We start from the raw sequence: 21,956 nt of genomic DNA, 5'->3' as shown, positions 1-21,956 counted from the left end.
GAACTGCTGCTGTAGGTGGTGGCAGTGGTGAGGATCTGTGCAGCAGTGCTTGTGTTAGTGGGATGGTCTGTAGCTAGGGGCCTGATTCACTGCACAGTCCTGATTCACCCCTTAACACCCATCCATTCTATGCACTGAACAAAAGGCTCTCAAGGAGAGAAAGGGCAGGGAGGGAGAGCCTGTGTTTCTGTAATAAAATTAGTGCCCTTCTGTTTGAGGGAAGACTGCAGAGGGAGGAAGGAGCTGTGCTGTGTTCCCGCAGGGATGTGGCAGGCTGGGAACCCAAGCGGTAGGCTGGGTGCTGAGCCTGGGGACAGCTGTCTCTGGAGTTCCTCTGCTGTGCTCACAGGGAGATCACCCCAGAGCCTGAAGACTTGGTGTCTCAGATCAGTGGCTGATGTTACAGGACAAAAATACAATTTCTGTACTGGTCGAAGGGATTGTTGCCAATAGCTGTGCTAGGGTTATTTCTGAGCAAATGCCTGCCTCTTTGGAGAGGGTAAGTTTTTTTCAGCCCAAAGCCAAATTTGGCCACAGGGTGGGGAAAACGCTGTTAACATTCAGATGAGCTTTGCTTGTAAGCGTATGCTAAAAGAACACATGGAAGTTTAGGTTAAGGTTGCTGGCATACATTTCTACTTATCTGTCTGTCCCACTTTTGCAAATAATACTGTCTTTTCCTACATTGGAGTTTTTAACATACAACATTTAAATACAGTGTACGGATGGTGTGTTTTTGACAATAAGGGACAAGCTGTGACCATTCGGTGTAGGTGGGAGGAAAGAAAACATAAGGAGCAAACCCATTTCCTTGACCCTCTTTTGTCAGTGGTGAGAAGTCTAGGAAAGTCTCCCTCATCACAAAACCAGGATGTATTGGAACTGGAAAAGGTTCAGAGAAGGGCAACAAAGCAGATATCCGTCAGAAGATAACAGGAGGTATGATTAAATCTTCACGTTGGAAAAGAAGTGACTGAAGGGGAGCATGATGGAGTCTGCAGAGCCACAAGCAGCCTGGAAGGGAGAGAGGGCAGTCAGCTCCTCACTGCAGCTCCCGTTGCAGGAGTGAGGGAACATCTAGCGAAGCTCTAGGAGCCAAGTGCATGATCAGCAAAGGGAGCCGATTCCTCATGCCAGTTCTCTATAGCAAACCTGTAGATTGTCTCTCTGAAAGCTGTTGTGGATAGGTGGGCTCAAGGGAAAAATGGGTGAGTTGATGGAAGTGCTGCCTTGTTCTAAATGCACAGGAATAATAACTGCCTCAGGAGAGCCCCCAAGGTGAATGCAGCTGGGGGCTGGAAAAATGTGCTTTCCTTGTTCTTTCCCTACCATAGACATCTGCTTATGGCTACTGTTGGAGATGAGATATTGGGCTAGAAGGCCTCTTGGTCTGAAGCGCTGTGTCCCTTCTGATGTTAGGGTGGATGTACCTGATGCTTTCCTTTTGAGAAACTGCAGGGCCAGCAGAGGTCAGAGGTGCTCTTTGTTCACTGCTGGCATCATACCTGTTTTTGCCCCATGCAGACGTGCCAAGCAAGGGAGTGTTTGTACCACCTTGTGAATAATTCTGGTGCCTGAAGAGAAGGGTTTTTTCCCCTAGGCTCCATGTGTAGTCACTGTAGGACTGAGGTGACTGAGCTCTTTAATTGGCACTGAACTTTCAGAAGCCTGAAAAAGCTCCCCTGTCATGGCTGGCCAGTAGTCACGGTAGCTCCTCACAGCTTCCTAGCTGAGGGAGCCTGCTAAGTACTGCAGTACTCTCCGCTAGTGTCCATGTCACGAATGCCTAAGTTCTTCCTTTTCCTTATGCCAGGCGTGAATGTGCCTCTTGGTATCTGCAGATTTTGCAGCCCTCACTTTAGTTCTGAGGCATTTCATCTGGAAATTGGACTGCTGGGCTGGAAATGCTTCAGTTCAGACCCCTGTACCCTGCTGGCTGCTCCTTCTCCCTCTGCTATGGGTAATTGTGAAGGACTCCTGTAAGGTACTGCTGATAGCTTGTAGTAGTGTTCTCCCCTATGATTTCTGTGGCCTTGCTTTTAATATTTAGTTGCCAACAGGCGAGAGTTTTCCTATTTTTTCCTGCCTCAACAAAGTCGTCAGCAGTGTATGTATGAAGGAGGAAATTAAAAAAAAAAAAAACAAAACAAAATCCAAAGCTTGTTTTCCCCTCAGCAGAGTCAGTAAGAGTGACGGGGGGGGGGAATTGTTTTTCATCTCAGGTGACAGAAAGTGGAAAGAGTTTTCGGGGTGATGCTGGGGATTTAGAGAGGACAGGAGGAATCCCAAGGCAAACACGGTAGCTATTAGAAGGAGAGAGGTTGCAGGAGAGGAAATTCCCTATGGTATCTATGCAGGACAAGAAGATTTGGAAACCACGTAATCTTTGTCGCGCAAGTACTGGAGTATTCTGACTGGTCATCTGTAGTGGTATGTGAGAAACAGGGAAGGGATTGGTCAGACTTCCTGGCAATTCTTACTGTGCAACATTGGCTTACATGTGCGTATTTATATCACTGCCTTAAGGCTTGGGGTGGGGGAGTATACGGTTCTGAAGCACGTATTGTAGCAAAAGATCATGGCTGAGTTGCAACTTTGCCTTGAATATGGGGTTTACTTAGGCTTTGTCTAATCAGAAAGATTTTAAAGTATACTGAAAGCTTTGTTCAGTCTTGAGGTCTTGATAAAGTAAAAGATATAAAGATTTCTGGCCTTTTGGCAGTCCTCAGTTTTGTGGCCCAAGTAAGAAGACTATCTCTGGAAAAACTTTCCAGATATTATTGACTTAAACTTTTCAGTAGGCTCTCTTACTGAGCTCTATCATTGACAGTGTCACACATTTATTTCTCAGTGCGATGGATGTCTGTAGTGCCAAAATAAAAGTACGTTTAGCATTTACTCTAGCGACAAGTGTTTGTTATCTGTGAATTACTACACCTTAGTTCAAGCAATAGAGATACTGTTTTTCATTAAATCGGACTATGACTGGAAAGTACTTTTTTCCTCCCTGCCTTCCCACTTTTTTGACCTAGGTAATAAAGCAAAGTAAGTACCAGGAATGCAAGCAAAGATAACACAATATAAAAAACCTTTGCTGGCTGATGGACAATTAAGATGCCTGTATAAAAGGTGTTTAAGAAAGCCACTATTCTGTTCTGATGTCCTCTCATGTAATTGTCAGACTGCATCAAAGTCAGTTTTTTGGCTCCCGTTCTTGTTGGGTTAAGTCCTTGGTCCCTGTGTTTTAAGTTGTTTTCCTAGGCCAGAGGAAGAGGATGGACTAAAATATTTCCTGATCATTTGTTGCATATGAACATCTCCGTTGGTGAAAAAATTAAGAATATTCTAACTGTTGAACTGTTTGTGTTTTCAGTTTGCAAGGCATATGGAGTGTTCTGGGCAGAGATGAAGCAACTGTGGTTTGAGGTCACCTGTGGGTCTATGACTTGGAGCTGCTGGGATTAATCATTCTTTGGTTTTGTTTTCTGCAGTAACCAACCCTCTCATGCAGCTGAGAGTACAATTCTTGGAGTGACCAGCCTCTGCTTTCAAAGCAGGTTTATTTTTCACTGTAATCATAAAACATGTACCCTTACTTTCTTCTAGCTTAAAACTAGAGACCGATATATTAATAGCCTGAAAAAGAAATGCCAGAAAGAGTCTGAGCAAAACAAAGAAAAACAAAGACGAATTGAAACCTTAGAAAAATATCTGGCTGACCTACCAACGCTGGATGATATAGAAGGGCAGACTAAACAGGTAAGGTAAAGGGAGTTTGTTTTACATTTTAAAAATACAAGTAAGCTCCCTACTATCTGTTGTCAAATCTTTTACTGTTTCAGCATACTTTTTTTTTCCCCCATCTGTTTAGGAAGAGAAGTATTTCAATGTTTTAGAAAGCTCTGTAGCTATTAGGGATTCTCATACTCAGATATGAGAAATGAGCCTAAGATGACATAGAAGGTAACTGCAAGGCTGTGGCCTGCCGCAAGGCCTTCTGCTAATGTGACATCGTATCTGACTAATGTAACCTGTGTTAGCTGCAAATTCTAGAAGAGAAGAACAAGCAACTTCAAGAAACTATGACTGAGTTAGAAAAGAAGCTCGGAGAGGCCCGATCGCAGTGCAGAGAGAGAGAATTGCAACTGGTGTGTCAGAAGAAAAAAGAAAAAGAGCTGGTCACAACAGTACAGAGGTATGAACAGCTGCTTGGGCTGTGCCCTGAAATGGGTATACTTTCCCATCTGATGTCAAGACCTAATATTATTTGCACTCTTAATCTATTACAATGCTAATGATTTTTCATAGCATAAATATATTACTGTGCAGAATGACAGTGTAATGCAGTAGAAAATCCAACACGATTTTTGTGTGTCAAGTTGCAAGTAATAGCACAGAGAAGAGTCTGCCTAGGACATGCTTCACTATCTTTCTTTAAAGATGTGGGACACCGCTGCAATGGCATCATAGCCTGCTGCCAGATAGAGGATAGAATAAACCTGCAGCAAAGGGGCATTGTATAGAAGCTGTCAGTACTCCTATTTGATAACTAATCCTCTCACGAGCCATGGAAAAGCACTCTAGATACTGGTTGATGGGTATATCAGGGAAGGGTCAAAGATTTAAATAAATTGTAGCTGTTTCTTACCTTTGCACTGAGGGTGGGGTTGTTTACAGGGAGATTTAGCTGTAGCTAATCAGCTTTCGATGAAGTTGCGTAACTATCAAAAAACAAATGGGACAGATATCCATGAGGATTCCAGATGAGACATGGAGACATTGTTACTATGGTACATTTTAGATGAGGGGAGCTACTTAAACACTTACTTTTAAAAAAAGGGGGAGGAACTAAGCAGGGGGGAATAACTTTTAATAATTTATGTGGATGTTACTACAGTTCACTGTCCCTCCATTGGGTAAAGGTGCATGCCACAGGAGTCTGAAAGTGTTTCCATGCTGAAAGCAAGCTGGTTGGGACACCTTGCCAGCCAAATTGCTGACGCATTTTTTCCATCTTACCAATGAAAGGCCTTTTTTCTTCATGCCCACATAATCTAGAGGGGGATCATTTTGTCTTTTCTGAAAGTCTACAAATAGTTGAGGTGGCCTCTGGTTTCTAAATTAGACAGCAAGATTAACACTAATAAAATGTATTTCCTTTCTGAGAGAAGGTGAGCAGGCAAAGGCTCTAGCTACACCTAGGAGCTTGTGTTGAGCTACAGAGGGTCTGAAGGTCATACCCTCATGTGGGAGCAGCTGGCAGGAGTGGCTTTATGCTCCCCCTTACAAGTCACAGAGGGCATGAAGGATAGGCCACCAGTACTTGGAGCAACCTCTGATTCTGGACTCTGCTTTGAATTGTACATGTCCCAGTGAGAAAGTCTGACTTTAAAGCTCCTGTAACTTTGAGGGGTTTGAAGACTCCTCTGATCTATGCTGGTGCTGACTTTGCCTCCTGCAGTAGCACAGAGCAGCTGTGAACACCACAAAGCTTTTCTTTGCTCCTCTCTGCCCTCTCTCCCTATGCTGTACTGCTGGAGCTGTGCCTTTTGGGAGATGCAGCGCAGGATCTGGCCCATAAAACCATTCCTACATTAATCTGTTTTTGTCAGTACCACGGTAACTTCAGTAGTTTAGGATTTTTGCATCATTCATCCACTGTTGGTTTGCTCATCCATAAGGCTGGATTCTGTTAGGTATGGTTTTACAGTTCTGGTTGGAAGATGGTGCAACTTTCTAATTTTTCACTAGAACACACAGCCCTTCTGGTTTCTGTCAGTGCACTTAATTTTTCTTTCATGTTGAATGGCAGTTTACAACAGAAAGTAGAAAAATGCCTGGAAGATGGTATTCGCCTTCCCATGTTGGACACAAAACAGCTTCAGAGCGAGAATGAATGTCTCAAAGAAAAGAATGAGAAAGCCAGTAAGGTTAGTCTGCAAATGATCTGTTGGTGGCATCTTTAACCTTGAGTCCTGCAGGTCTTTATTTTATTACTTTAGAAATAAATATCTCGCTAAAGAATTACACACTTGTTGCTAATTCAGATTTCTTTTCATTACCAGTCTCTTTCTGTTCAGTATATTTATTTTACATGAATTTCCTGTTCTATCAGAGTTAAACTTTGTCTTGTCATTTACATTTTGAAAGATTCCATTTAAAATCTATGGCTACACACGTGTAAGCTGATTTTTAAAAAAGGATCTGAAGAGATTCAAGCCTTTTAAATTACTCAATTTTATATTCTAGGTCATAGACAATCAACAAAATCAGATAGCTGGACTGATTTTAGACATGCAGGTAAGGAAGAGTGTATATGCTGTTGTTTACTCTGTCCATTTTTAGTTCATAAAGATAACATTACTAAAGCTTAATTTCGTCATTTTATTTTCCCAAATAGGAGGCAAAGGTAGAAATGCCAAGAACTTAATCTTATGGCCTGTAGTTGGCCCATGTTCTCTTGCAGGCTCATAGTGTATTTGTTATTGATGTTTGTATGGTTTAGCACTTTGCCGATACTCATCATGAAGTGAAAAACTGTTGCTATGTAGCATCCTTATTCTGCTAGTCTAGTGGATGTCATATCAGAACTGCCTGTTTCAAGTGTGAGGACTGCCTCTGTAAGTAACAGTGAAGCCTCCCATCCAACTTCGGGGTTCAGATGATCATCCAAAGTACAAAAAGTGATACTGATTAGGAGCTTCACTACTGAGATCCTTAGTAGAGATAGGTGCCTTTCTAAACCATACCACTTCACATTTCACATCGTTTAAGCAGGTCCCTGTTCAACTGGTTTCTGACACGTCACTCACTTAGATATCTTAACTCTCTTGGCGGATCTTGGGCACCTAGCTTGGAGCCAAGGACTTTTCAAGACAGCAAAGGTTGTCAGCTAGGAGTCAGTTGCAGCTCTGTGGATCGGATTAACACATCAGACTCCTGATACTTGAAAGGTACTTAGTGACCAGTATTTGTTGTGGAGAAAGGGAAACGTTATACACGTTACGGGGAAGAAGGTATGACTTGCTCTAGGAAAAGCTGCGCGTTTAAAAAAACAAACATCTGTTTTCAGCAAATACTGAAGCCAAATTCAATAAATTCTAGTTTCTGCATTCTTCTTCTAGATTGGCATTTGTCTCCAAATTTTTTTGCTTCCTTGCCCTCCAGAGAGACTGAAGCTATAGGGTTGTCCCTTGAGAATGAAGAAGGTGCTTCTGCTTTGACTCTGTGTACATTAGGTTTGAAAGAACAACAAAATGGTAGTAAACAATCAGCTCAATGCCTGCTCCTTCCAAAGTGGAAGGGAGCACTCTATGGAGCTAGAGTCCAAATAATGAAGAGAGACAAAACTGCTTGCATAACACTTGCTAAGAGAATGTGCTTTCTTATTTCCACTCTGCACACTGAAGCCAAGTTTGCTTATTTGTAGCTGTTCAAAGTAAGTTGTCTTCCACCATTAAATTGCTTCCTTTCTCTACCATGCAGGTAAATAGCAGGTCTGATTCCTGTCAACAACCATATTTTTGCTTGATTAAATTACAGTGTATTAAATACATCTGTAGAGAAGCAGTAGGGGAATTTAAGTTGCAATATAACATATGTCTGTTAACTGAAAAGCAGAATCAATCATTTAAGATTCTCTAGGTTTGAAGAAGGCAAAATATATCAAATTGAGATGTTTTCATAGAGCAGCCTGTTATATGCAAAATTGTGACACAGGCAAATGTAGTTTTGGATATTTCATAATTTAAAATAAAAGTTCAAATTGAACTCCATAACCTTTCTGAGGTTCTCTATCCCTCTTCATAGTTTAGTTAAGAATATTTACATATATACTACGTGTATATGTTGTGCTTACAAGAAATATGCACAACTTGCCTAAATGTATTATCACCAACGTCAGTCTTTTCATATTTCCTAAACTTTCTGATCTTTTTCTCTCCATCACCTTTATCTTGAGACTAGTGATCTTTGTGCACATTTATACAGATGACTGTTTTGTGAACTTAGTCTGAAATGACTTTAGGGAGCTGAGACTGGGAAATGCTGAGTAGTTGTGACAGTCTGTGAACAGAGTAGTGTTCTCTTCTCCAGGACTTTCTCTTACTTTTCCTCTTTTGAGGTATTTTATATAAGGACAGGAAATAAGATTCGAAAATGGTGTTAGCCCTCAAATTACCTGTAGACTACAGCAGCTGCTTTGTAACCTTGATCTCCCTGGCCTTCCACATTTGTTTCCTGGGAAGCATTGAAAATTAGTTAACGAGAAACCGAAATCCCTTATCAGCACAGAGATACAATTTATCTTCAGCTCAGAGATCTCATTTTATTCCGTGTCTTCTGCCACATTGTAAACTTATGCTTGAGAATGTATTTCAGTTCATTGTTTTTAACTTGCAAGCTGAAAACAAACAAATACTGTTTCAGACAGCAGTGTACGAAGCAGTACTAGTTTCTATTTGCTCATAATTGTGGTGGAATGATCTTCCTTGTATGGTTTTGCTTGGTTGATTTGTTTTCCTGAGTGTGAGGTGTTAAAATTCTGGTTGATCTTGACAAGGTGTCATGCTGCATATATAGCACATCTTCAGAAAGAGAAAAATCATAGATGAGAGTGGCGTTTAAAAAAAATCCGTATTTACATGATTAATTTAGATATCACAAAATTAAAATCTTTTGGTACAAAAAAAGACAGTAGAAGTCAGTCAGATTGTACGATGCCTGTGTTACCCAAAGTACCTCTGTCAATCCTGTCAGTCACAATAAACCCAAACTGTGCCAGGCTGGGAGTAACACCACCAAATTGTAACTTTGGAAAGCATATGGAAAAACTAAGGGTGAAGGACAGAGGACTCGTAGCACTATGAGCAACTGGGAAGTCATAGCACTGTGGGCTCAGCCAAGCTGGTAAGCACATGTGCTTTTTCTGAGCTTTAAGATTAGGGTAGCAGAGAATGATAGATGTTAGGTGTATCTTTTAGAAATAAACACTGATTTCCACTTCTAGTAGTTCCCATTAAACAGCACAACTCATGAGCTGAACATGTGCACGTTATTTGGAATATTCTAGAAGTTGTTTTTGGAGTAGTTTGCACAGTCATGTAAACTTAGTGGCAGATGTAGTTCTGAAAATAGACTGGGGAAGATAATATTTCTGAACCTGTCTTCCCCACCACCTACCCACCCCCAGGAAGGCTGCACAGTCAAACCTTCAGTGTCTGGCATTGACACAAACATGAAACGTGTAAGTGGTAGTACTATTGCATGTATTGTAACTGGGGCTTTGGGCGTCCCTGAACTTGCCCATGGAAGAGAAGTGCATCAGACCATTAAAATTTGAAGATACTTGGAAGCTGGGAGGGTGTTTTGGGCACCTGCTATTACTGCATTGCCCTGTTCCCCTCCCTAGGCACCTTCTGTTTGGCTGCAGACAGACAGAGCTAGAGGGACCTTCGGTCTGACCCAATATGGCCATTTTTCTCAGTAGACAATGTTTTTAAAAAAAATAAAGATGATGGTTCAACACCAGTGCAGTGTTGCCATGTTCTGCTCATCTGCAAGCACGACAAAGGAAATGCCTGAAGCAGAGCTATTTCCTGCCCTCTCCCAGCCCAGGGTGTTTCCTTTGACGTGGGGCAGGGCCCTCTTTCTTCCTCCCCTTCCTCCCACTGGAGTGTGAAGTTGTGCTTTCTCGCACAGCTTATCTTTAGGATGCATGTTACTTCAGCACTTCCTTTTGGGGGGCACGGTGTGGGTGAACGGAGAAGCAGGTCAAGTGTGTGAAAACAGTTTTAAAAACAAGTAGTCATTTCTGGGTTCTGCTTGCTGATTCTTATTACTTACATGAAAATAAAGTGTGATTTTTTTTTTTTTTTTTTTTTAGTCCATATTAAGTGTGTAAATTTTAGCACCATTGTTTTCCAGTTTTGCAAAGGGTATGACAAAGTACTGGCTTTTCTCGGTGCTTGTGCAGTGTTGAGCTGAATGCGTTGGGAAATTTTGTCACTCCTGTGAGTGGCCAGGCCATTAAAAACTCCACTCAGTGTCAGCCCTGCCTTGCCTTCTCATCAGCACTAATAATTTTTACAGCTTGGCAAGTCAATTAAATGGCTTCTCGTCCACTCGATAGGCCACATACATGGTAAAGGGCAGGCTTGTATATAGACATAGTCTCCTATGTGCTACAATCCCCAGTACTGGTAACCTGAAAGTTCCATTCTTCATACATCTTAGGAGCAACTCACACAAGAGTAAATTTGGCTTCTTTTCCAAAGCTAAATTGTTTTCCTAAGACCCCAAAACCAACATAGCTTGACACAATTTGCTGTGGTTCTGTCAAGTGGGGAGCTTGGGGTTTTCTTCCTGTCCTTGAATAAAGTTGCAGAGTCATAGTGCAGCAATTTAAGCACATCTTTTACTGAAGAGTGACATTGATCTTCCTATAGTATTTTATTTAAGCTATCATATAGAATTCCCTGTGAGAGAGTTCTCTGCTTTGGAAGAAGAATCGTTAGGATTGTTCCTACAGAGATGCAAGAAGAAACATTCTTCTGGGACAGTGTAATTCCATAAATTGAGAGCCATCAGCCTGTAAAATGCAACTTCTCCTCCCCCCATCATGGTCTCTGGTTCCACTCTGTGAAATGTTGCAGTCAAAACTGTGTCAAGGCATGCACCATTGTCACCAGTGCTCCAGCTGTATTTTGAGCTTGATGGGATCAGATTTGCATCTTATAATTGAAATTGGGCAACAGGTTTTACATATTAATGTGCTGAGCTAGGGATGGGGAGGACACTTTATATGCACTGAGCTAGCACAGCATTGGATTTGTGAGTAATACCGTTAACGACAAAAGAAGATTTTTTTTTTTTCTTTGTGAAAGCTGAAAAGATCTCTCTGTTTTAAAGCATTAGGAGTTTATATAATCACTATTCATTGCTATTAGTATTCAGATAAGATGGTTTGCATATTCCTCTTTCTGAGTTTTGCCAGATGACCTTGAAAGACATATCTACAGATCTAAAAGCCAACTAGTAGAATAAATGTGAGTGCTTTTAACAACAGAGACACCTGTGGTCATGCTGAATTCACCCCAAAAAATCCACTTTGGAAATATCTCATGATTTCTTAGTTTCAACTCTGTAGGTGAAAACTGGGGAATTGACAGCAGCTGATTCCATGTTGCAGTGGTTGGTGGTTTGTTGCTGCTTGTGACTGATCTGGAAGTCAGTCATGGAAAGCTCCAATACTTAAGTACAACAGCATCCTAGAAACTTACTGCTTTTTTCATTACTGAAAATAGTAATTATTGTATCTGTTAAAAACGACACTATAAACTACAAATAAGTTACTTTTTTGCCTGCAGTTGTTTTTTCAGTGCAGTAGAGTTGTACAGACTTCTGATTTATCATGTATGTGAATGGTTTTAAAGATTTTGCTGCTCTGTATCAACTGTCAAAGGCTTTCTTCTCAGCTGTATAGAAGGTGAGGTGAATTCTCTGTTGTGAAAGGTTGTAGGAAGCCCTGCCATAGTCCTTATGGAAAACAGAGGCCAAAAAAAATCTTCAGTTACAACTTGGAATTGCACAAATGAAACTTAGCTGTCATTAATCTGCTGCTTATTTCGAGTGAAATTATTTGGTTAGAAAAAACAATATTGTATGGTTATTTTAGCCTTCATGCATTCCATATTGGAGTAATGTTTTGCATACATACAGTCTTTTTCTTCTAAACAGATGCTGCTTATTTAAAGGGTTTCACTGATATTTGGAGTAGCTGTGTTAGTATACAGAGAGCTGTTGGGGTCCAGTTGAATATTACCAGGGAAACGTGGTAGAAAATAAAAAATGAAGGATTAATACAAAAGCAACAAATAACTGAAACATAGAAATTTACTGAGGATGCATTTTTTGTCAGTGCTAATATAAAGTACAAAAATTTTAAATCATTACCTGTGTTTTCATTCAATTTAGTCTATGCAAGAGAAGCTTTTGCAAGAAAAGCTGATAGTTCAGAAGATGACAAATGAGCTTGAAGAAAAAGAAAGGAATATAGAGCAGTTAAATAAAACTCTCTCTGAAGTAAGTAAAAACTCCAAAAACCCAACCCCTGACCACACCAGCTGGGAGGAACCTATAGAATGATTATAAGATCTCATGGTAGGGCTTTATGAGCTTAATTACATACTTGACTGTGCTGGCTGCCATGCAGACATATAATAGGTACTACCCCTACCTCAGGAAGTGAGAACTTCAAGGGTGAAGGCTGCTGAGCAGTGGTAATGTGAAATAGACAGACGCGTAAAAGTTGTCTATCTGCCATTCTTTAGAGGGGTACAGAAATACTGATTACATGTATGGAAATTATTTTTAATTATTTTGTTTGTGGTTTGAAACAGGAAACTTTCTGCTACAGTGCATGCTGCAGACTAACTTTCCCCTTTTTTCCTATTTGCTTTTCACAAAGGACCAAAGACTGATGGAAGAGAATGCCTCCCTGAAGGAGCAGATGCGGCAGGTGGAACAGTCCAGGCAGCCAGTATCTGAGAAGATGCCTATAGCAGACCAGTTGTTCAAGGAAATGTCCCATTGCTTGTTTGACTTGAAAGCACTGTGCAGTATTCTTACCCAGAGAGCTCAGGGCAAGGAGCCTAACCTTTCCTTACTGCTGGGAATCAGATGTAAGTGATGTTGTCATTCCAATGCTTAACAGTGTTTTGACACGGAGCAGTAACAGTTTAGCTCAGTGGTGCTCAAACTTGCCAGCTGGACAGGCCAGTGTCCCCCTTGCTATGCAATTGGAGCAGTTGTGTGTGAAAGGTACTCCTGGAGCTTGCTGGAAAAGCTGGGCTTTTAATGCACCTGGGTTGCTAAATGCATATGACTACAACAGGTCCTTGCCAAGTCAGGAGAGAAGGTAGCTGGCTCTTCATATGGACCCAATCATTGATACGTTCACCCCTTTAAAAAGAAAGGTGTGTAGCCAGGTGTCCATCCCTCCTGAGACACACTGCAGTCACCCTGAGGGTTAATGGATGCTTTTCTGTCAAACGTGTTCTGCCCTATAAACTCATTGTGAGGGAGGAGAGGCATAAGCAGGCCTGGTATGGCTACATCACGTGTTTTTGTTTTAAAGCCCTTGGGGTGAAGTGGTAGGAATATACATCTACTGTTTGAACATGTGTATGTATGGTTTAGAGGTGGGGGTGTCTGCGTGTATTAGATAAGCCTAGTGCCAGGCAACTCCATCTCCAGTGCTGTTAATGGCCCATCTAGTCTTCAGCACTTACTAAGCTGTTAAATTTAACCAGGAAATGAGAAGCATGCCCTAAAGCCAGTCAGACAAAGCTTCAGCGTAGTGAGTTCGTGTTAGGTCTTTCCTTTTAACAAGCTTAACAAACACTTACATTTTTTTTTTACCTGAATGTATTACATTCTGTTGTTTTCTGAGTGTTAATTAGAATTCATCAGATAGATTGGTTGCTGAACTGGACCATCAGCAAGGTAGAAAGGTAACAATATAGTATCCTGTGCAGCAAGAGCTACTACAAGCCACATAGACTCATCTGCACTGTAACCCCCTGAAGTACTGGGGAGTGCAGCATATGCCCGTCTCAAAGTCCATGAGATCATCATCAGCCAGCGGGATGAATAATGCAGTATATCTGTAGTACTATTTCATCATCTTTCATGGCCTTATTTCCCAAGCTCTCCTATCCCTCTTTTCTGAGTGGCTACAGAAACCTCCAAAATCTGTAGGAAATGGCTGTTCTACCCAGTTTTTTCACTGCTGTTGAGATCCATCAGACTTTAGCAAGATCTTGGTGCAAACAGCACAGCGTGTCTTTCAGAGAAGCATGGATGGGCTCTGAATTGATAAGTTCACACGGTACCACATTTTATTGGCTTTGTGTGGCAAGGTTTTGGTAGCAGGGGGCTGCAGGGGGTGGCTTCTGAGAAGCTGCTAGAAGCTTCCCCTTTGTCCAATAGAGCCAATGCCAGCCAGCTCCAAGCGTGATTTGTCTTGATGTAGTTAAAGTGACCTAGCCCTTATTTCAAGGGGGACTTGACTAGCTGAAGTATTCCCAGAGCACAGCTGCTAGAGCTTTAACCTTGGCTGTTGTTTTTTGTAGCGCTGAGCTGTTCAGCTGAAGAGAATGAAAACTACCACAGCACAGAAACCCTTTCGAAGAAGCTCTTGGACGTTTGTCAGTTACGAAAGGATATTGATGAATTAAGGACTATAATGTCGGACCGTTATGCTCAGGACATGGGGGACAATTGCATTACTCAATGACAACATTTCATCTAGTAGCGAATGACTTATTAAATGCTGCTGTGTCACAGGTCTTTGCATTTCTATTAAGGAGCCATATTGGAAGACTGCAAATAGCACCGCACGTGCATCTCTCCGAGGATTGTGAATATTTAATCTCGGGAGTCTGGTGGGGAGGGGAGAGTCATCATTTGAACAGAGTGGTACAAACTACAGGAAGTCTTTTTCTCCAAACTACTGAATGTAGGAACAAGCTGTGAAGAATGATTCAGTTGGATACTCTGTTTCCTTCATTAGGGCTCATTTTATTACTTCACCTAGTTTCTGGAATCAGAGCATCAAAACAGCCGTGCTGCTACTACTCTGTCCTTTCCTTCATCAAGGGTTTGTATGGCATTATCTGTGCTCTGAAATTAGAGCAGAGGGTCGAAGGACCTATAGCTGTACGTGGTGAAGCTAGAGGCTTCTGCAACTGCACTTCACTCTAGGAATTGCAATTGGAACGATCTTGGAGCACTGCAAAAAGTAGTTGCTTTTCAAGTTGCCTAAAAAATTTAGGATATAGGAAAGATGTTGTTTTTAGTAATGGATGTCTAGCTTGTTTGCCCAATAGCGGAAGAAAACCAAGTTTTAATTCCTTTATGCAGATGAAGTCCATAAAATATAGCGCTATCAAATTGTTTTAAGCACGCTCACGTTGCTGTAAGAAGTTTCAATAATGTGAAGTCTGACAAACCCAGAGAAGCTGGAAGGCGTGAAACTGCAGCATAGTATGTGGCTGTCAGGAAAAAAAGAAAAAAGAAAAAAAAAAAAAAAAAAGGACTGTATTTTAGTGTTTGTACCATACTTATTTTTCCCTTAGGTCATCTCCATTTTAAAATGTGGCTGGTCTATATTCCATCCCTGAAGGCCTCTGATGAGGTTGTGAACCACCTCAACCATTTTTTACCACAGCGACAAAACGGGTGTTTGGCACTTGGCAAAATCAGGGCTCAGAACAGAATGTTTCCACTTAAGCAGTATTAAGTACTCGGTTATCTGAGGACTGCAAAATTTTCCACATTGTTTGGGAATTCTTGATTTCTCCATTTATGTAGGAAGCAATTACATTAAAAAAATAAGATCATGTTCCATAGTTTATTCAGTCAGTGTCACTTGGCAGTACTGTTTCACTCCCGTGGGACAGTTGACATATTAACGCTTCTAATTTCCTGGAACATTACTGCAAGTTAGCTGCACAGTTATGCATGGTGTAAAATAGTATTTAACTGAAGGAAACAAAAACTTGGAAAGAGCAAAACCACTCTCAAATCACACTGTTAAGAAAATATATGAGCATCAGTTACATATGTGGTATTAAAAAAAAGTTTCAAATTACTAAGGTGCAAGTGAGTCAACTGACTCGTAGTGTGGATAACAGCAGAAATATCTTAGAAAACTCAGCAGTTAGAACCAAGTAAATTCTAGGGCAACATTTTTATGGCAAAAGTGTTAGTATCTTCAGTTTTCTGATTATATTTATGTTAACAGAAAAAAAAAAGGTATAGCAATGTAAACTGGTTACCAGTTTTAAGTTGGTTTTCCTTTCTGTTCATTGTTAAACAGTTACCGTTAATGTTGTTTTTATAATTTAGTGATTTAATTTTTTTTTTTAGCTATATGGACTTATTTATTTGATGGCTTTCTCTATCCTGAACCTACACATGGACTAATTTGTAAAAAATAGTGTTGCTATTTATATTATTGCTACATGGTGTTTTCAGATAGATTAATCTGACTGGTTCGGCTCCTGTGAGCACTAAAACAGTGTCTAGATGAAATCTCCAGTGAAATTGCCTAGTGTCTCTACTTCAAGGTAAAAAACAAGGCCATTTTATTTTAAAATTCTGTGCTTTTTCTGTAGGTTTGAAGGTGTTTATACTAGTGCAAAACTGAACACAAGGATCTTTGCACAAATGGGCTTGCACAGTTTCCTGTGCCTCTAGCAGTAGTGGCTTTTGTGACTAGGGCCTCAGCTCATTCCTTTGGTGTAGTTCGTTGGTTTTGGCCCTGCAGTGAAGTAATAGTCTCCAGTTTACGGCATCTGTCTTGTATCAGAATTCAGTAGCATTTCAGATAATAAACCAGAAGTATTAGGGAGAGAGGAAACACCTAAGTTGCACGTTATTATTTCCTTAGATGGCAACGTTGTACCTATAAAAAAATTACCAAGCAACACATTTTTCTAAATTTGGTGGAAATAACAAAGTGTTTAATAGAGCAATTAGAGAGGAGCAGGAGGTTTTTTTGAGTCACTTTGAACTATTAAGCTCGTCACTTGACTGGTGTGCCTCCACTGTCCCTCCTCTTCAATGGTGATACTGTACTGCAGAGTTGAGATCAGTAATTTATATTTGCAGAGCACTTCAGGAGCTTTTATGCTCTTCCAAATATTGAAAATCCCTCAGGAAGGAGGTCCCATTTTATTTGTAATACTTTGATTGCAGTGCTGTAATCTTGCATTGTAATATTTTTGTTACAGAACCTGTAATATTTATGTTAATTTTAAAGCACTTGATTTTAAAAAACCCTGAGTTTATCTGCCTCAGTCAAATTAAAGTAGGGAGGTAAATGATGGATGTATGAGCCAAAGATGCAGACTACCAATTGACTATCTACAGTGATACAGTATTTTACTTTGATTTCTAAAAATTTGGCCTGTTGTAGTAGTAGCAATTACTATATATGCATCAGTTTACAGATGCCTCTAAATGGAATAAGCTTTGTCTAAGATATGCATGATTGTTTAATTGGTTAAAATGTAGTGTGTGTGGTCTCATTCAGCATATTTAATACAGATTTGATTAACAAATGTTAACATTGGAATTGCTTAGATTTAGTCATGACAACTTTTTGCTGTAGCTATTAGACAATCTCAAGGGCTGAAAACAACCGCTAATGAATGGATACTGTACCGTTCTGGCTGTCAGCAAATTTGTACAGTAATTTTTTGTATAGTTTCAGGTTGAATTTATACAATCCTTTAGAAGATATTTACAGTAACTACTGTATTCAAGAATGTATTTTGAAAAAGACTTGGAAAGTAACTGTCTTCGGACAAGCTGTAGATGATGCTATGTATTTACTATATAGAAGTAATGCAGCTCAGTTGTGTAAAAGTGATTTAGGTTGTTAGCCTCCACTGTGCAGCTTTGTAGTGCGATAGTTGTCTGAAATTGTGGAGATTGCTGTAACCACCCACTCGGGCTCCAGCACTCAAAACTGCCGGTGGCCGCGAAGTCATTACAAGAGCTGAAATTTTGTCCTTTTCACTTCAGAAGGTTTCCTTCCTTCCTTTGCCCTCGCTGTGCCCGCCTTTTGTTGCAGACTTTTTTTTGGACATTTTTCTTGCAGGGTAAGAGCACAAGGAAAGAAAGCAAGCAAATGCCTTCCTGCACGACCTGCTGCCCTAGCACGGGCGGCGGCGGCACGCTGCGGTCTCGCTGCATGGGCATAGTTTGCTCCAGTTTTCCTTGTCCTTATCAATGATGTTACGCAGGTGGAGTTGGAGGTACAATTAGGCTCTTCTCATTGATGTGACAAGTTCTGTCACGAGTGGGGAAAAGATCTTCTGAACTAATCTGCATTCTTAGACTGCAAACAAATCAATGGTTATTATCTAAAGGGATGATATATTCTGGTAGCTCATTAGCAATATTAATTCCACAGCTGCATACCTTTGTGCCTTTTTTGCCTGAAGTAAGTGTATATTCCCCTTGAACTTTAGCTAAGTTGTTAGGATGCTGATGACTGCACCTCGCTTTCCTCTTACCTGCCGATATTCTGTTCATAAGCTTTTGTAGTAAGAACTCTCGCATAATGTCTAGAAACAGAAGTACTTAAACTAGGTACTAGGTGTACACTTTGAATGTTAGGCTGGTTGTAGTATGCGGCTTTTTTGAATATGAAGCGTGAGCAGGAAACTCAAATCATAATGTGTTTATTTTGTGTATATTAATGGCAGTATATCATTAGTTCGGTGGGGAGGAGTATCTGGAGCTATCTTTTAAAAGCACAGCTGACATATGTACTGGATCAGTCCCTGAAGACTGGTAGTTTTGTAAATTGGGTTCAATTTTTGAACCACTCAGAATACCTCATATGTAAATAGAGTTGTCATGACTTAATCACAATGTGTTCATTGTAAAAAGTAAAGGAGCCACTGGCTGGCTCAGCTTTAGGCTTGTTGTTCTTGCCTCTTTTTGTAATATTTTTAAAGTAGGGTTTACAGCTAGAATTTTGAATGCCAAAGTTCTATTTATTAAATAATAATAAAAGTTTTCATCGTTAATGACTGGTATTTTTCCACTGGAATTTGTTTGTTGATGTTTGGGATTTGTATCCACAGAGCAAAAATAAATTTTGTTATAAAAGTGATTTCTTCATGCTTCTCATTTGTCCAATATCTGGCATGTGACGGAAGTGACCAAAGCTGGACCAAGGGCAGGAGACAAGAAAGGAATCGTGAAAGGTCGTCTCAGCATCCACCCCAACTTCGCTTCAGTGGTCTGTAGTTCTGCTTGAGTAACAGCTGACTGAGCTCTCTTCCTGGCATTAACTTTTTTTTTTTTTAAAAAACAAGGCCTTGGTAGCAAAAATATTATATCAGTGTAATGAAAGGATTTTAGAGCAGAGTTTCTTGTAAAGTCCCTGCTGCTTTTTTAGGCAGGTGCTGCTGTTGTCCATCTCAGATGCTGATGGGAGAGATCACAGGTAGGACTTTTAAAAAGACTAAGTTGGCACAAAACAGTAGGCAGAAGTGTTACGATAGTTTTGAAGATGCTGAAAGATTCATCAGCTTTGGAACATGTGGTGGCCCCAAAGCCAGTCACACAGGGCAAAAAATAAAGCTGGATGATGAGGCAAAACCAGCAGTGTGTCTGGTACCAAGGAAAAAACTGGGGCTCAGAAAGGACGTGTTTTTAATTACTATTTTTCAATTAGAAAGCAAAAATGGATGGCTGGTCAGACTGAGCAGTAGTTAAGGCAGTCAGAAATCCCTGCTGCGTGAAGTAACACAGGTCAGTATAGTCCAACACAACCAAGCAACGTTGACTTCCCTTCCATGTCAAGTTAGTGCAGTCTGAGGAAAAGTCAAAGGTTAAGGATTTTAGTCAGTGTAACAGGAGTCTTCACAAGTGCTGAGGGAAGTGGGGTCACCCAAAAATGGTTTCTTTTCTGACAGCTCCCTATGAGAAATCTTAGAGCCTGTTTGGAGCACCAAGTGCTGAATGAGCTTTGTGTGCAGAGCGCTGTTCCCCTCTTCCCCCAGTATACTGCATTGTGCAGAGCACAAAATTTGACGCTACCTCTTCTTTTCAAAGACACTGGGAAATTCACTTTAATTAGCTAATGCGTTATATATGCTAGAGATCACTTGCTTTTCTCCAGCCTTGTGACTGAACATCAAACGATGGGCTTCTAACTCAATTAAAAATGTTCTGTGCCATGTATAAATGTATGCAAAGGGCTGCACAGGTGCCAACTTTCCGTAAGATTTCTGAGGGTGACCTTTTGTGACCTGCTCGAAGTCAGGTTTAGGTTTCAAAGTATCATGATTAAAGCACTGCTAACAATAGTAGTGGTAGAAAATGTTCTGTTGCCTTTATGCCACAAACAAAATACAACTCCATATCTGGCTAAAAATGAAACCTTAAACAATTAATGCTGCACATAACACTGCAGCATCTTGAATGAGGTCAACTTGCAACAGCTAAATCTGCAGTAGATCGCCTACATTATATAAATTAAGCAATTCTGCAGGATGTGCTAACGACACTAGGTCATTTGTTTCGTAAATGGATGGTTCAGTATACTTGGAATGTTTCCAAGTGGCAAGGGAAAGTATACTATGAACGACAGTATTTAATTACGTTTTAGTATGTGCATATTTCTCTTCCTACTTCACGTGAGTTATTCCCCTTTGGAGGCAGCGGCTGCTTTTCTCCTTTTCTCGGTGTTGCAGGTCTGCATTTCATGGAGGTAAAGCCACGCTTCGGGTCATGAGTTGAAGCCTGCTGAGTTTGTGGGGAACCTGATAGGTTCAGCTAATGCTTCGGGGCTCTTTCATGAGCGGTTTGGCAGCTCCCCTGAACAATGAAACCCGTGGGTATTAATAGACCAGAAAACTGATTTACTGGTCTGTGTACCTGTGAAAGCATTTGCCTAGAGGAAGGAAAAAAGAAACCATTGTCAAGTTCTGGTTGAGAAGAATGCTATCTGTTGCTGAGAGAGTGAACTGTAACGCTAAAGGTGGTAGTAAGAGTGTTCTGGCTGAAAGCTCCCCCTCGAGGGGGAACTGAATAGAATTTAGTATCAAAAAAGCTCGTCTCCCCTGCATTAAAAACTGAGAATACAAGCAGTCCCGGACTGCCAGGGAGATGCCAAAAACCCCTCCCAGACCAAACGTGTTGTATTGAGCTTTGTGGTGGCCCCAGGTGCCAAACTGGAGGGTATTTCACAGCCCCGCTGCTGTCAGCCTGCGTCGGGGAGAGGGCCCAGCCATACCCTGGCCCAGTGCCGGGCCCGTTCCCCGCCGCCCCAGCTCCCAGGGCTGAGCTCTGCCTCGGGGGGGGTCAGGAGCCGGCCCCTGGCCCCACAGCACAAAGCTGGTCACGGTGCTCCAGTGTGGGCTGAGCCAGAGGCAGGATTCTCCTGGTTTCTCAAGAAGCCGACTTGCCCTTTCCGGCACCAGTGAGATCCAGCTTATTAAGGATTTCAGCTAGCTGTGGCACAGGCACTGCAGCCTGTTGCTTCAGTCACAGAAACATAAACCTTATCCCTCCTACGTTAGCACACGGAGGAGGAGGCAGGGTGTGAAGCCAAATTAGCCTTTTACCTGTTCCCAGGACTGTCGTACTGAGCCAGCAGAGAAAAGTAGTTCAAAATGTCTGCATCTGTGAGCGACCGCTTTCTCTGATGAGACAACGGTTCCTTATACTTACCAATTGTAATGATTTACTACTGGGGGAAAAAAAAACACACTTTAATCACTACATTTGAATGGGTTAAAACAATTATTTTTTTGCTATTGATTCTCTGATGACAGATTAATTGCCGTTCTTTTTTTCATGGCTGGTACTTATGATGCCCGTGTTGTGGAGCAGGTGTATTACAGAAATCAGTATGGCTGAGATCTTGATGCTAATGCAGTAATTGGAGCAAGGACTCATTACACTCTCTGTAATCATATCCACTTTCATTAATTTACCAATTTCATTAATTTATCCAATTTCATTGATTATTTCACAGGACTCTGCAATCACTTTCAGACTTTTTTTTTAAAGTTTGGTTTTGTATTTCTAACCACAGGGATCAGGTGCATTACATCTGGGCTTGGGGCTGGGGGAGGACAGGGAGGAAACGCCTAGCTGTCTGCTGAGACGTGGCCGTTCGCAGGAGCCAGGCAGCATGCCTTTCTAAAGGCAATTTGGATGACAGGACTTAATGGACTGATGCATTTTCTAACCTTCTGCTATTTTTGATCTTGTAATAGTTAAATCAGACACTGCCTAATTTATTGTCAGTTAACTCTGGGGGAATCCAGCAGCAGGGAGGGAGGGAGCTCTGATCGGAGCGGGTGATGACACAAGCTTTTTCAGATGATCCGTCTTCCCCCAACGCACAGACACTTGAGCTGTTC

The 21,956-nt window shown here is 41.2% G+C and overlaps 1 protein-coding gene across 1 annotated transcript in view; it reads left to right on the top strand.

Moving 5' to 3' along the window:
* Nucleotides 1-18,691, top strand: part of CEP85L (centrosomal protein 85L) — a 124,908-nt gene extending 106,217 nt beyond the window's left edge. Inside the window, exons 7-13 of the mRNA XM_076333484.1 lie at nt 3,607-3,759; nt 4,041-4,195; nt 5,813-5,930; nt 6,250-6,300; nt 11,974-12,081; nt 12,467-12,680; nt 14,133-18,691. Coding sequence (XP_076189599.1) covers nt 3,607-3,759; nt 4,041-4,195; nt 5,813-5,930; nt 6,250-6,300; nt 11,974-12,081; nt 12,467-12,680; nt 14,133-14,296 — 963 coding nt within the window. The 3' untranslated portion in view covers nt 14,297-18,691. The remainder of the gene's footprint in view (nt 1-3,606; nt 3,760-4,040; nt 4,196-5,812; nt 5,931-6,249; nt 6,301-11,973; nt 12,082-12,466; nt 12,681-14,132) is intronic.
* The last annotated feature ends 3,265 nt before the right edge of the window (nt 18,692-21,956 follow it).

Source organism: Aptenodytes patagonicus, chromosome 3 (assembly GCF_965638725.1).
Source record: "Aptenodytes patagonicus chromosome 3, bAptPat1.pri.cur, whole genome shotgun sequence".
Lineage (NCBI taxonomy): Eukaryota > Metazoa > Chordata > Aves > Sphenisciformes > Spheniscidae > Aptenodytes > Aptenodytes patagonicus.
The sequence above is the reverse complement of the archived record's forward strand: the minus strand, read 5'-3'. Positions and strand labels throughout refer to the sequence as shown.